The sequence below is a fragment of the Oryzias latipes genome, chromosome 23, assembly GCF_053564925.1.
Source record: "Oryzias latipes strain Hd-rR chromosome 23, Olatipes_Hd-rR_3.1".
In the NCBI taxonomy this organism is placed as follows: Eukaryota; Metazoa; Chordata; class Actinopteri; order Beloniformes; family Adrianichthyidae; genus Oryzias; species Oryzias latipes.
This window is the reverse complement of record NC_136259.1, coordinates 9,667,319-9,681,064: the sequence shown is the minus strand read 5'-3', so window position 1 is coordinate 9,681,064 and position 13,746 is coordinate 9,667,319. Positions and strand designations below refer to the sequence as shown.

Below are 13,746 nucleotides of genomic sequence, written 5' to 3'. Positions count from 1 at the left end.
ATGGAAGGTTCCATCCCAAATCCAGCACCCTGAGACTGTATGCTAGCCGCAAGGCCTGAGGACTAGTGAGTGTGGAAGCCACTATCCACCATGAAACATCCAAAATCCATGAATATATCAAGGTCAAGGCCCCAACTGACAGTGTGCTCAGTGAATATCTCAGGCAATGGAGAGCAGAGGATGCAGTGCTGAAGGATAGATCCTCATGTGAGGACAAACCCCTGCATGGGATGTACCACCGGACCATACCTGAAGTGGCTGATAGCAAGAAGTCCTACCAATGGCCAGAAAGGGCTGCCCTAAAGGACAGCACTAAAGCGCTAATTCTGGCAGCTCAGGAACAAGCCCTTATCACCAGAGTGATAGAGGCTCAGATCTGCCACACCAGACAAGACCCAAGGTGTAAGCTGTGCAAAGAGGCGCCTGAAACAATCCAGCACATACCTGCAGGGTGTAAGATGCTGGCAGGTAAAGCATACATGGAGCACCACAATCAAGTGGTTGGAATAATATACAGAAACGTGTGCAGAATATGGACTGGAAACCCCTCCAAAGGTGATTGAGAATGAGAGGGCAAAGATCCTGTGGTACTTCCAGATCCAGACTGATAGGATGGTAATGGCGAACCAACCAGACATTGTAGTGGTGGATAAAGAACAGAGGAAAGCCGTTGTGGTGGATGTGGCAGTGCCAAGCAATGGAAATATCAGGAAGAAGGAACATGAGAAACTGGAGACATACCAGTTGTATACATACATACATACATACATACATACATACATACATACATACATACATACATACATACATACATACATACATACATACATACATACATACATACATACATACATACATACATACATACATACATACATACATACATACATACATACATACATACATACATACATACATGGATAGATGGATAGATGACTTTATTAATCCATATTAAACAATGGGGAAATTTCATTTATCTGTGTCAGCAACACGACATTCAGAAATAATCTATATAATATAACATCAATAAAGGACATCACAAATTACATTTATATTAGATAATTAAAAATATTACTAAAATTATTATGAAAAATTATTATCAAAAATGAGATTCTTATTAAATAAAGAAATAAATATTAAATAAATACAGCTGCAAAAGTGTAAAAAACATGTGGTCTGCAAAACATACATACATACATAGTATTTTGAGACTAAAATACTGTTCAATAAACATGTTATTATGAACTATTAATACAAAACATTGTACACATGTTCTGATAGTTCAAAAACTACACAAGAGTACACAAATATTTGTTAGGAAATACTTTTGTATTGACAGATGAGGCAAATTACAAAAACAGAAAGCAGCAATTCTTGTTTTCATGCTCTGTTGTAAAAGTTGCCTGTTTTTTTCTGTTCAAATTTTCGTAGGTAACGTTGCCCTCAGTGTTTTATATTCTGTAATTACACCCCATGCATTTTATGTTAAGGCGCAGGGAGACCATCACAAATCAACTGTGCATCTAAATGTTGTACTGAGTGATTCTGAAAAGGTGTTGACCAAAACGTCAAATGTGTTTGGTCTATCTGCAGGCAACCGTGGTACTACGGCTGGGGCTTCAACCTACCCAGAGGTCAGGCTCTTCTGGACAAGTGGAACCAGATCCCAGACAACACAGATATTCTGGTCACGCACTGCCCCCCACTGGGTGAGAGAGTCATTTCACCACACACTCTTGCAAATAAAGGCTTTTAAATGAAAGTCATATTTACCCATGCAACCAAGTCTCAGATGAAAAAAAGGAAATTGTTTGCTAGAACTTGCCACTTATTTGGCTCTGGCATCATCTGCTGGAATGAATATTGACTACAAATTTCAAATTACAAAAGGACGCTAAATTTAGCAAAATTTGTTTTGTAATCAGGTCATTAATTAAAAATATATCAGATAGCAAAAGAGCAGCTTAGGGTGGAGCTTAGGCTGGATTTACATACTAACTGCAACATACTTGTAACACTTTATTTTGAACATGTGTTTATGTTAACCTACAAATGCTAAACACAGATGTAGAGGACCACTTGGTAATTCATTTTTTTGCTTCTACATGTATAGTATCCTCACAAAAACCATCTGGATATGTATTTTCCTCTCAGATCAAAGCATATACCTCTGTTATTCCAACTTCAGTTGTTTTTCCTGGCCCATATATCAATTTCTCTCTCCTGTTCCAAATGTCCACTCATTTTGCTGTTTAGATTCCTTATTGTTTAAAACTCTGATCATATTCAAGAGTCTTTGTTTTATATGTTAGTAATTTATGTGTTGTACTTCAAGCTTTGTTTGTCCTCTTATTGTGTCTTTTGAGAGCCAATCATTCTAATTAAAGCCTCCGTACACAACATAACTTAGTTTTTAAGCCTATACCATTAAAAAACATCATCATGTTTAAAATGTTTGACAGATTCTCCCATGAAAGCTTTTAAGTGATAGAGGGATGGACTTCCAACAACCCCTCTCCTGATTGGTGAGAGTGGTAGAAATGTTGACTCAAATCAACTTAGAACAATCACTGCTTACTGATGCCCACTGGTTCCAACATTGTCGCATCCATATGGCCAAAAATGGCAAATAAACTGACTTCATTTGTTGGAGCCAGATGTAAGCTATATTCTACACGTAGGATCATGCTAAATTGGTTCATTTCTCTTATATAGTTAATGGTGAAACCAGACACACAGTTACAACGTTTCCCCTCTCCAGGGATAGCTGACTGCTAATGAACTTCAGATCATTGCTCAAATAACTAAAGGATGGGAGAGGAAATACACAGGTAACGTTGCATATGTGTTTCCCAGAAATAAAAGGAAGATGAATTTTTCAAACAAAAGACTGTGGAGGAGATTAGTGTGGGTTCCCGCAAACATTTGACTTTTAATTAAAATATTGTATAACTTCATTCAATGCAAGGCCAGCAGAGGGCAAGGTGCATAGTGAAAGTTTACATTTTCAAAGTATTTTGAGTGTCCAAAAAAAAGAATTTGGTCTGTTCATCACAGAAGCACTTCCACTGCAAGAGACAGAATTTAAAAAACCGAATCCAGGAAATCCCATTGTTTGATTTTTAGAGAAATTATTAGTATAATGGGGCAGAAAATGTGTCTAGCTCCCACAAATAAATGAGTCAGTCACAGACCAATTACTTCTTCTTTAGGATGTTCTTCTATCCTCCACTTTCTCCTGGCATTCATGTCACCTGATGAACTGGTTGTCTGTTTAAAAGACACCTGTCCACACCCTTAAGAAGTCGGACTTTTACTCTCTGACGTGACCAGGACCAAAGAGCTGTCAAAGGAGACGGGGCCTAGACTTTAGACCTAAACCAGATTGAAATGAGCCAATATACAATAACAAAGCATCTTGGAGAGAATAGATCAACGGTTGCTAAATTGTCAGAAAATGGAAGATGCAAAAAAATCCCTGACTATCTCCCTCCACCAGAGTTTGATCGATGACCTCCTCATGGCAACTGAATTTCCGTCTATTCACCACCCTCATTCTCCTTAACCTGAGCGCCATGTTTGACACCATTTCACACTATGGCCTAGTCCATAGTCACTTTTTCATTGGCCTTCCTCACACCCACCTTTCTGGCATCACTTAGTTCATTTAACTTCACTCTGTCAGATTCACATACTTTTTGTCCACTCCTATCCTTCAGGAACTTTACTAGTTGTCAGGCAAATCTAGAATAGAATTTAAGCCCCTTCATGTTGTTTTGTTACCATGTTGTTTTGTTACCATGTTACCATCCTCATCTCACCCCCCTGGGGATCAGCGCTTTTAGCCACTCTGCTCTCAAATCTGGAATGCTCTCCCTCTCTACATTAGCACCATTGACTATCACTTTTCAAGGCCAATTTGTAATCCCATTTTTGAAATTAGTCTGCCCATACAAACTCTCACTGTTACCTTTATTTTTAATCCAGTTTTCTGCTGTATTGTAATGTCATGTGCTTTTCTTATCTGTTTACTGGTAGTTTTCTTATGTGCTTTTATTTCTTGCTGTTAGTTTTTGCATATCCCAGTGTTCCATTAAAGATGCTTAATGAACAAATGAATGATTCATATTTACTATAACTGTATCTGAAACATTCTCAGGTTGTCTTCAAACATGTGACAGAATTAGGAAAGATGCTCATGAGCCATTTAGTAAAGGACACATAAGAAGTGAGACAAATCCAAACACGTGGATTATTCAGCACACAGTTTACCACCAGGTTGCTGCAGGTTTTTTAGAAAACACCTTTCAGCTGCCATACATAATGCCAACCTTGTACAAGGCTTAGCACAGATGCTAGTCCATAAGCTGGCTGACATCCTGTCTCTAACACAAACTCTTTTCCATCCAACACATTTTCACACTTCGTCTCCCACTGCAGCTGTGCTGTTCATGCAACTGTGTGTGATTGATTTCTGTGTCTGCGTCTCGCTTCCAAACACAACCATTTATTTTCCATTCAGCTTAGCCAAGTGTCTCCTGCTATCTGCTTGTAAGCTAGTGGCATATGGAGCAGCCACACCAGACTACTAATGCATGACATGCTGGCAGGGACTGACGTTTGACGGTGGAGGGAGACGTGAAAACTAAACATGAATGAAATAGACTGAACTTAAAAAAAAACAAGATTTGACCAAAAAAGAAATGCGAGCAAAATACCCGAGCCCATAATGGCAGACTTTGCCAAAGTGATGGAAAAAAGCACCTGTTTTCTGACAATATACTGAAATTAACTCAATTAAAAGAACATAGTCGGGGAAAAAAATAGCTGTTTTTTATTTTTATCGTTTTTTTAGTTTCAGATTTTTCTTCAAGTACTTTTTAATTTTAAAACATTGCTTTAAAATTTAGTGACTAAAATTTACTTTTATAGCTTTTCCATTGTTTTCTCAAGCAGTTCATTTTATAATTAGCTCTAAAATAATAAGAAATTTTTGTTACGTTTTTTTTCCCCTCTTTCCTTGTTTTGCTATTTATTTTCAGGTGTATTGTTGTCATTACTGCTTCTCTGCAGTGGAAGCAACAGCAGGAAGCATAAAGCCGCAAGCTCCTCACCAATTTATTCCTGTGACTTGATAGTTTTATTGACTCAGCATCTGTAGCATCCCTCTTGGCAGTGCACCTACTAAATCATGCACACCCCCTGCTTCATCCTTGTCACACTTACTGTGAGGTCTGTGTGCAACATTGATTGATCATTATTTTATGTTGCTGCTTTCTTTGATAGCTTTGTGTTTACACTCTATTGTTAAGTGTGCCGTCAAACAACCAGAAACAAAGAGCTTTGCTTTAAAACTTGATGTACAACCATTTAAAGCAAACTAAAACGCTGCACCATTTAAGCGGCACAACCAGTCGTAAAGAGACTTCAAAACTACACGAGTCCATGAAACATCCACTTAAACGAATAATTGAAGAAATCAAGATCAACATTTGTACTGTTAAGAGGCAACAGAATAGAATAAGAATTCTACTTCGTCATTGTACATGTCTCAAGTACAGCAACAAAATGCAGTTTCCAACCATCCAGAGTGCTTTAGTAATATAAATGTACTATAAACACAAATGCACATTGTAGGACAAATAGTAATGGCAGGCATTAACAAATATTTACAGTGTGAATAATTGATAGTTTAAAATTTAACAGATAAAGTGCAGGTAGTGTAAGTGGTGACTGAGTCCATGTGTTGACTTGATGTTGACTTTTGTTCATGTTCTCTGCCCAGGGGTGTTGTTTGATTCAGTTGTCAGGAGGCAGAGTTCAAAAGTAAAACAGCTGTGGGGTAGAGTCTGTTCCGGAACCTGGTGGTTCAGTTTGGAGAGTCCTGTAACACCTTCCAGAGGGTTTTGGGGTCAAGAGTCGGTGTGCTGGGTGGCTGAAGTCTTTGTTGATTTTCCCTAGCCTTTCAGACATCGCTTCCTGTAGATGTCCTTTATGCCAGGAAGTATTGTGCTGGGCAAGTTTCACCACCTTCTGCAGTGCCTTCTGGTCTGCATTAGAGCAGCTCCCAAACCAAACTGGGATACAGTTGAACAGGATGCTCTCGATGGTGTAGCTGTAAAAGTTTACCAGGCTGTTTGAGGACAGGTGGTTTTTCCTCAAAGTCCTCAAATAGAAGAGGTGTTAGTGAGCCTTCTCTACCAGCTTGGAGCATCCAGTTGTCCAGGTGAGATCCTGTGAGATGTGGACTACCAGGAACTTAAAGCCGTCCTCAAATTTCAGCGCCAGCGCCATCCCCCCTTTGATGTGGATGGGTGTGTGTGGGTCAGCATTCCTCCTGAAGTCCATAATGAGCTTCTTTGTTTTCTTTGGATTGAGTGCCAGATTGTTGGTGTCACAACACTGTCAGACAATCCACCTCCTCCCTGTAGGCAGCCTCATCACGGTCTGATGAAACCAATAACTGTAGTGTCATCTGCAAATTTAATGATATTTTTCAAGTTATTTCCTTGTGTGACGATTTGCGAATAAAAAAACAATTTTGCATTCTCCTTCATCTCCATCAAGACACATGTCTCCCATCAATGAAAAAGTCCCCTTAAACAAAAATAGTTGTTGTACTGTAAAAAAAAAAAAAAAAAAAAAAAAAAAAGATAATACATTTTTTAAAATTCCTTGAAAGAGAGCAGGTTAAAAAAATACATAATTTAGCAAGGAAGGGGTGTATTTATCAGACAAGATTATCAATGAACAATGAATGTTTGTAATGTAAGGAGTTTCTTAACCTGTGCTCATGTCTTAACCTGTGCCATCAGGGTAAAAAGACAGGACACCGGCAACACTAACTCTTCCCGCCTCACTGGCTGCTTTACGACCCTTGTTAAAAGCTATTTTGCTTATTCAACTGTCACAGAAACACATTGCCAAAGACGCAAATTGGTTCCTCTTCTTATTCTTTTGAATGACTGTTGCATGACTCAACAGCTATGCAACATTTTTCCCTTTTCAGCTTCCAACAGTTTGTCCTCTTCTTTGCTTTTGCCCGTTCTTTCTTTATCCTCTTAATCACTAGAGTCATCCTACATACCACTATCCTATGCTGTCTGGAAACAGTCGCACCTACCACTGATCTCCTTCAGATTATATCATCTACACTAGCGGTAGTCTATCTGTGTTCTTCTACCTCCACTCTCAGGTCACCCTTTGTTCCTGCCTCTTCTCAAAGAACGTATTCACTGAAACCATTTCCAACTTTTTTGCTAAATCAACCACCATCTGTTCTTCTACGTTCCTCTCCAAACTTGCCTATCACCTCATCCAACGTTCTACCTTCTTCCTCTGCATCATGTAAACTAACTCTCTACCGTTTCCTTTCATAGTTCCAACATTCAAAGTCCTTACTCTCAGTCCAACAGTAGTGACTTTCCTCTTCTCTCTCTTCCCACAAACACACGTACCTGCTCTCCTTCTTTCACCAACAGTAATCTAATTTCCACCAGCACTCTGTCGGTGGACAGCACCGATGGCCGTTGCTGTTAACCCGGGCCTTGACCGAACTGGTATAGATATAATAGGTCTGATATGTATATTTGGTTTGGCAATTTTTTTTGGTTAGATGCCCTTCCTGACACAACCCCATGGATTTATCCGGGCATGGAACTGGCACATCGAAACCCTGGCCTGGGCCCCCTCGTGGCTACTTTCCCACTTCCCGAAGTCAAGCTGTGACAATTGTGGCACCATATGGAACATTATCATTCATGAACAGAAAGGTCGGGGGGTTCTGATGAATTGGGGGATGATGATGGTTATTTGATGACCGAGATAAAAACATGAAGTGACTGGGCCATATACAATAACTAAATAGATTTTGCGTTGACTCATGATGCCTGCCCAGACCTTCTCCATTAAAGCAAACCCTGGGGACCATGATGACCCTGGGGTATCACTCAATTTAACCGGTGACCCGACACTCATCAGTGAACAATACCATAAACCATTGCTGCATTGTCCTGGTCACATGTTCTTCCCTGCAAACATTCACAGTGGTGTCCTGGCATCAGAGGAGTCACCTGAAACGGTGGTCTATCATTCAAGTCAAAGATGAGGAGTCAGTTGTGAATTGTTTGTCTGGAACCCCTAGTACCCTTCACATCTGTTAAAGGGGGCTGCAGCTTTGTGGCACTTGCTATAGCTAAAATCTTCTCTTTCTTGTAGTGTCTCCGTTGCCTCTGGTTAGGAAGATCCAGATGTCTTCTCAGCTCCCCAATTATTTATCTTCGAGCCAATAAATTTCTATCTTTTCCAGCTGAGTCTGTGTCATTCTGGAGTTCTGACTTAGCCATTACAAAAGCATCTGTTTCTGATTAAGCTAACGAGTTAAGAGTAAAATGTTGCAGTTTCATCCTGTTCAATCTGTCCAATGATGTACAATCATCTTAGCTGTGCCTATGATGGGTTTCACCTTGTGCAGGTTTTCTGGACTGGGTCCCCAAAAAGATGCAACGTGTTGGATGCATGGAACTCCTGAACACAGTCCAGAGGAGAGTTCAACCTAAACTGCATGTGTTTGGACACATACATGAAGGTGCGTAAAATAGTTTTTTTTTGGGCTTTAAAACCCTTTTAAAAAAGCTGTTACATTTTTAGCTAATGTTTCTTGGAAAACAACATCCAATTATAATTCCTTAAATATAATTATACACAACTAGGTCTTTACCTCTAAAAAAGATTATCCAGTTTTCCATATTACCGTATTTTCCGGACTATAAGTCGCTCCGGAGTATAAGTCGCACCAGCCCAAAAATGCATTATAAAGTAGAAAAAAACACAGATAAGTCGCACTGGACTATAAGTCGCATTTTGACGGGAAATTTATTTGACAAAATCTGAGACCAAGAACTTATAACTTGCACAACCTGATATGACACAATCATAACAGACTGTTTATCTCATAATTTCACAGTAATTCTTTGTCATACTTATTTATTAATTCCTTTCATGAAGCATCATTGGCCAACTAATACTCTGTTTTCATCCTGTATTTGTAGAAACAGTTCTCATTTTTATTGCATTTCTGAATCTATGAAATCATTGGAAAATAGAATATTATGTTGTTAGCCTTCAAGATCTTACTGTAAAAAAAGTTTGCTGATTCTCTGAGTCACTTAACATACTCTTAACACTTAACATACCTTTATACATCAAATTTAGCCAGGAACATCATCTCTGTTCCTCACAAATGAACATAACAGGAGGGTTAACAATGTATTTATTTCAATTTATTTCTAATATAAGTCGCTGCGGAGTATAAGTCGCACCCCTTGTCAAACTATGAAAAAAAGGGCGACTTATAGTCCGGAAAATACGGTATTCTTATTCTTAAACAGTTTTTAAGTTATGCAGAACTATTTGTATGTAAAAATGTTCGTAAACATAGATTTCAAAATGATGAAAAGGAAAAGGTCTTAAAGTTTGATTTCAATCCACAGCTGCTTTTTGCCAACACCTTTTCTGGCAGGTATCACTGCTTTCATTTTCATCTTTTACTTCATCATGAACGTCTATCATGCAGATTTGATCTCGGATTAAAGCAACTATGAACGAGTCTACAGTTTTAAATCAAGAAGAAACGATAACATCTGTGCAAGGTCTTAAAATTAGAAAAACAACCACAAATGAGGCACAACACAAGAAACATTTCCATGGCAAATCAGTGGACGGGATCCATCTGGATGGGTAACCTAGCATGGAAGCGTGACTTTGTTCTGAAGTTTCTAAAGGTCTAATAGAGCATTGTAAAATACTGTGTCCCCAACTTTGTGCCTAAAACATGTCAATACTAGACAGCCTTTCTGGCACTTTAGAGGGAAGAGAGAGACATTTACCGTATTTTCCGGACTATAAGTCGCCCTTTTTTTCATAGTTTGGCAAGGGGTGCGACTTGTACTCCGCAGCGACTTATATTAGAAATAAATTAAAATAAATGCATTGTTAACCTTCCTGTTATGTTCATTTGTGAGGAACAGAGATGATGTTCCTGGGTCAATTTGATGGATGAGGTATGTTAAGTGTTAAGAGTATGTTAAGTGACTCAGAGAATCAGCAAACTTTTTTTACAGTAAGCTCTTGAAGGCTAAAAATATAATATTCTATTTTCCAATGATTTCATAGATTCAGAAATGCAATAAAAATGACAACTGTTTCTACAAATACAGGATGAGAACAGAGTATTAGTTGGTCAATGATGTTTCATGAAAGGAATAAATAAATATGAGAAAGAATTACTGTGAAATTATGAGATAAACAGTCTGCTATGATTGTGTCATATGAGGTTGTGGAAGTTATTAGTTCTTGGTCCCAGATTTTGTCAAATAAACTTCCTGTCAAAATGCGACTTATAGTCCAGTGCGACTTATCTGTGTTTTTTTCTACTTTATAATGCATTTTTGGGCCAGTGCGACTTATACTCCGGAGCAACTTATAGTCCGGAAAATACGGTAGTCAACTGTAGACAAACTCGTCATCCCAGCTCAACCTGTAACTGAAGAGTTTTTTCACAGAGTTATAATCTTGCTATGTTAAGAAATTAAAATATTTTACTTTGTGGTAAAGAAATAGGGAAACCTTTTTTGCTATGTTTGTGCTCAGTACCTTAGTGGTGGATTGCCCACTTTCTGAGATTTAAAACCACCATCAGGCGTATCAGAAAATGAATTTTTTCCCCTGCTTGGCACTCAGCATTAGGAGGAGACTTAGGGGGTTAATACGCCAAATGGTTCCTGTGATTGGCTGTAACCCATGCGAAAAAAAATATCCAGCTGTCATGTCAAAAGGACTCATTTGCTTCCTTGTGACCTGTTAATCTTAAAAATTCTCAGTGTATGCAAACCCTATAGGCATGAGAAACTGGATCCCGCTAAACTGTATTAATTTCATTGGTCATTTTTATCTTGCATGTAGTTTCTCACATACGTTTTACATGTCAATGCTTGATACAGAAAAATGTTCACAAGAAAAACAAATTACCATGAAATTTTTCAAAGTTTGGCCTATTTATGACCTGTACATTTTTACATGATGTACATTAAGGGCAAACTTGTTGCTCTTTAAATTCTTATATTTGTGAAACAAAGTAGAATGGCATACCTTTTTCTCTTCAAAATTTAAAAAAAAAAAAGTAAGTTAACCCTTTGATCCTAAATAACTTCACTAAGTAATAAAGCTACTTTTTTTTTCTTTAGGTTATGGCATGATGTCAGATGGCACCACTACATTCGTCAATGCCTCAACTTGCACCGTCAACTTTCTGCCCATGAACCCACCTATTGTCTTTGACCTTCCTAACCCTAGGACCACATGACCAGAGGAACATAGAGTTGTTGTGAAAGAAGCCCAGTAAGGCATCTGAAAGATTAAGGGAGGAAAAACTGAGGTGTTTCACAAATGTGCCGCTTCCCTGGACAGATCATCCTTGTGGAGTCTGGAGACTGTCAGACTTTCAGTATTTCCTATGATGTACATATAAATAAACTTTTGTGTGTTTGTTTTGTCTTTTGCAGTATTGGCAATCTAATGCTGCTAGAACAGTATGTAACCCTTATGCTATCCTAGCCACTTTAACATTGGGAGTTGGCTCATCTAGACCCACTAGACAGTGCTCTGAACCTTTTTTCTTCAATGATTTGTGATCTTCACTGGTGTCCATGGATTACATGAAATCTTTGCACCTTTATCCACCTTTGTCATGGTAGGAATAACACGTCAAAGTAAGGGTGGGGTCATCTAAGATAGCACAAGGGTTAAAGAAGTCATAAAAATGTTGTAAACACAATGTCAAGAGAATTTCAGATTACTGTTTTTCAGCACAACTTTATTGATTTAAAACTCTAGCCAATCAAGTTTTTTTTGATTCTCTTGTGCTTTGGATCTTCTTCCCTGTTATTAGCCTACAGCATGTTAAATAAGGTATTTAGATTAATGGGAGTTTGTGAAGCTGTGCTGAAGTGTCAGATTTGTTTACGTCACTCACTTACAGCTCCTTTCCAGTCCAGGTGAGCCTTAAAGCTAGCAGAAAGAAGGGCACAGAAAAGTTTGTCCAGCCCATTGCCTTATTTTTTTATTCCTGTCATTTCTTCCTCCAAAAGCTAAGTTGCAGCTCTGGCTAGATTGTAAGATCGTCTTGAACTATAAAAGGGCAGCACTATAATGAAACACGTTTTACACCTCTCAGGCCAAAGACAATCAGTGAATAAAAGCAAAAACCTGAGATTGCAAACTAACTCACAAAAAATTATTTTAAAATAAAAAATGAATGATGCTTTGATCAAGACACCACTTGTTAAAAGATTGTAAAATGGGGAAAAAAAGAAGCTATAGATGTGAATGCATGCCAAATTCATTTGTTTCTTGGTAGACTTCTTTGTTATAACAATGTTATGTATGCAAGACATTAAATCTTTTGTTGTTGTGAACGTGGGCTGTGCCCAAGGAAAGTAAAAAAAAAAAGATTTGCTCTTGCCATTTATTGTTGCTTTGAGCTTCTTGTGATTGACTTTGCTTCAAGATTCTACTTGAGGTAGTTAGGTTGTGGTATTGTTTGGACAACGATTCACTTTCCCCACAGTTCGGTTCAAACCTCAATTGTTGGGTTGCAGTTTTGTTTTAGATAGACATATCCTCTTGTATTATTACAACAAAGTCTTTAATTTAAAAAAATGTTGATATGAAGCTAACCCGGATTATGGAAAACCTTTATAGAAATTACAATACGAAAAAATAAAAAATAAAAATTATTATAACTTTGCAATTGGCTTATACTAAGTCTGGTGTTATGTCATAAAACAATGATAAACCCTTAAATTCAACACAACTTGTGTTTGACATTTTTATTGTTAAGGCAGGGATGCAACGATTAACTCCAAGAATAAAAGTCGGATTAAATAAGCCAAGAAAATTTTGAGTTCCATGCCTGGTTCACTACTCCTCTCTGTTTAGGACTCACGCTTGCTAGGTAACAGGACATTTGCAGATGTAACGGCTAGAATTATTGAAAAGCTAGACTCGTCCAAGGTCACAGCCAATAACATCCGGCCTACCCGCTCAACAAAGGACCCTGCCAACTTCGCCCGGGAAAGCCATGGCCATTGAAGGATGCAGCCTTCGGATTTGGACACACCCATTGGGTTCCCACCTTTATTCAGTCTAACAAATGCAGACTCAGACGTCTTTTTTTTCTGTTAATGTTCAAGTTTCCTTCATACCACACATTTTACTCATTCATGGTAGTGATACCTTGTATATATGTTTTTACTTTTTAAACTCAATAAATACAATAAATCAACGTAGTGATAACCATTAATTCACTGAGATGGACCGGTGTGTGCGGTTTTGCACACAGACAGTGGATTTTTCTATTTAAAGTGAATTAAAGCGGTAGTTTAATATTTCCAAGTTGGTGTTTGTAAAATGTTCTTTGTCATACCACAAAAATCTGTGAGCGTTTAAATCAACTGCTATGCTTTGACAGAAAGTTTGTATTCAGGCATTGGGGGTTGTTACAGTTTGCTTGATCTTTGATTCATTAGAATGTTCAATGTTTATAAAGTTGTGTTTTTTTTCTGCTTACCATTATTTGATGACTGTAAACAAAAGCAGTTTCTATGTAAAAAGTAAAAGGTGAACAAAACAATTCTCTGAGCATTTTCTTTTCAAAAATGTTTGTATGAATATGCTTCAGGACCACAT

At 38.0% G+C, this 13,746-nt stretch overlaps 1 protein-coding gene and 1 long non-coding RNA gene across 2 annotated transcripts in view; one reads left to right on the top strand and one right to left on the bottom strand.

The window, feature by feature from the left end:
- The window catches only part of mpped1 (metallophosphoesterase domain containing 1), an 87,743-nt gene extending 74,053 nt beyond the window's left edge, over positions 1-13,690 (top strand). The window contains exons 5-7 of the mRNA XM_011490983.4: positions 1,594-1,709; positions 8,474-8,587; positions 11,244-13,690. Coding sequence (XP_011489285.1) covers positions 1,594-1,709; positions 8,474-8,587; positions 11,244-11,362 — 349 coding nt within the window. The 3' untranslated portion in view covers positions 11,363-13,690. The remainder of the gene's footprint in view (positions 1-1,593; positions 1,710-8,473; positions 8,588-11,243) is intronic.
- LOC144989353 (uncharacterized) overlaps positions 1-13,746 on the bottom strand; it is a 166,464-nt gene that overhangs the window by 112,631 nt on the left and 40,087 nt on the right. The window lies entirely within an intron of this gene.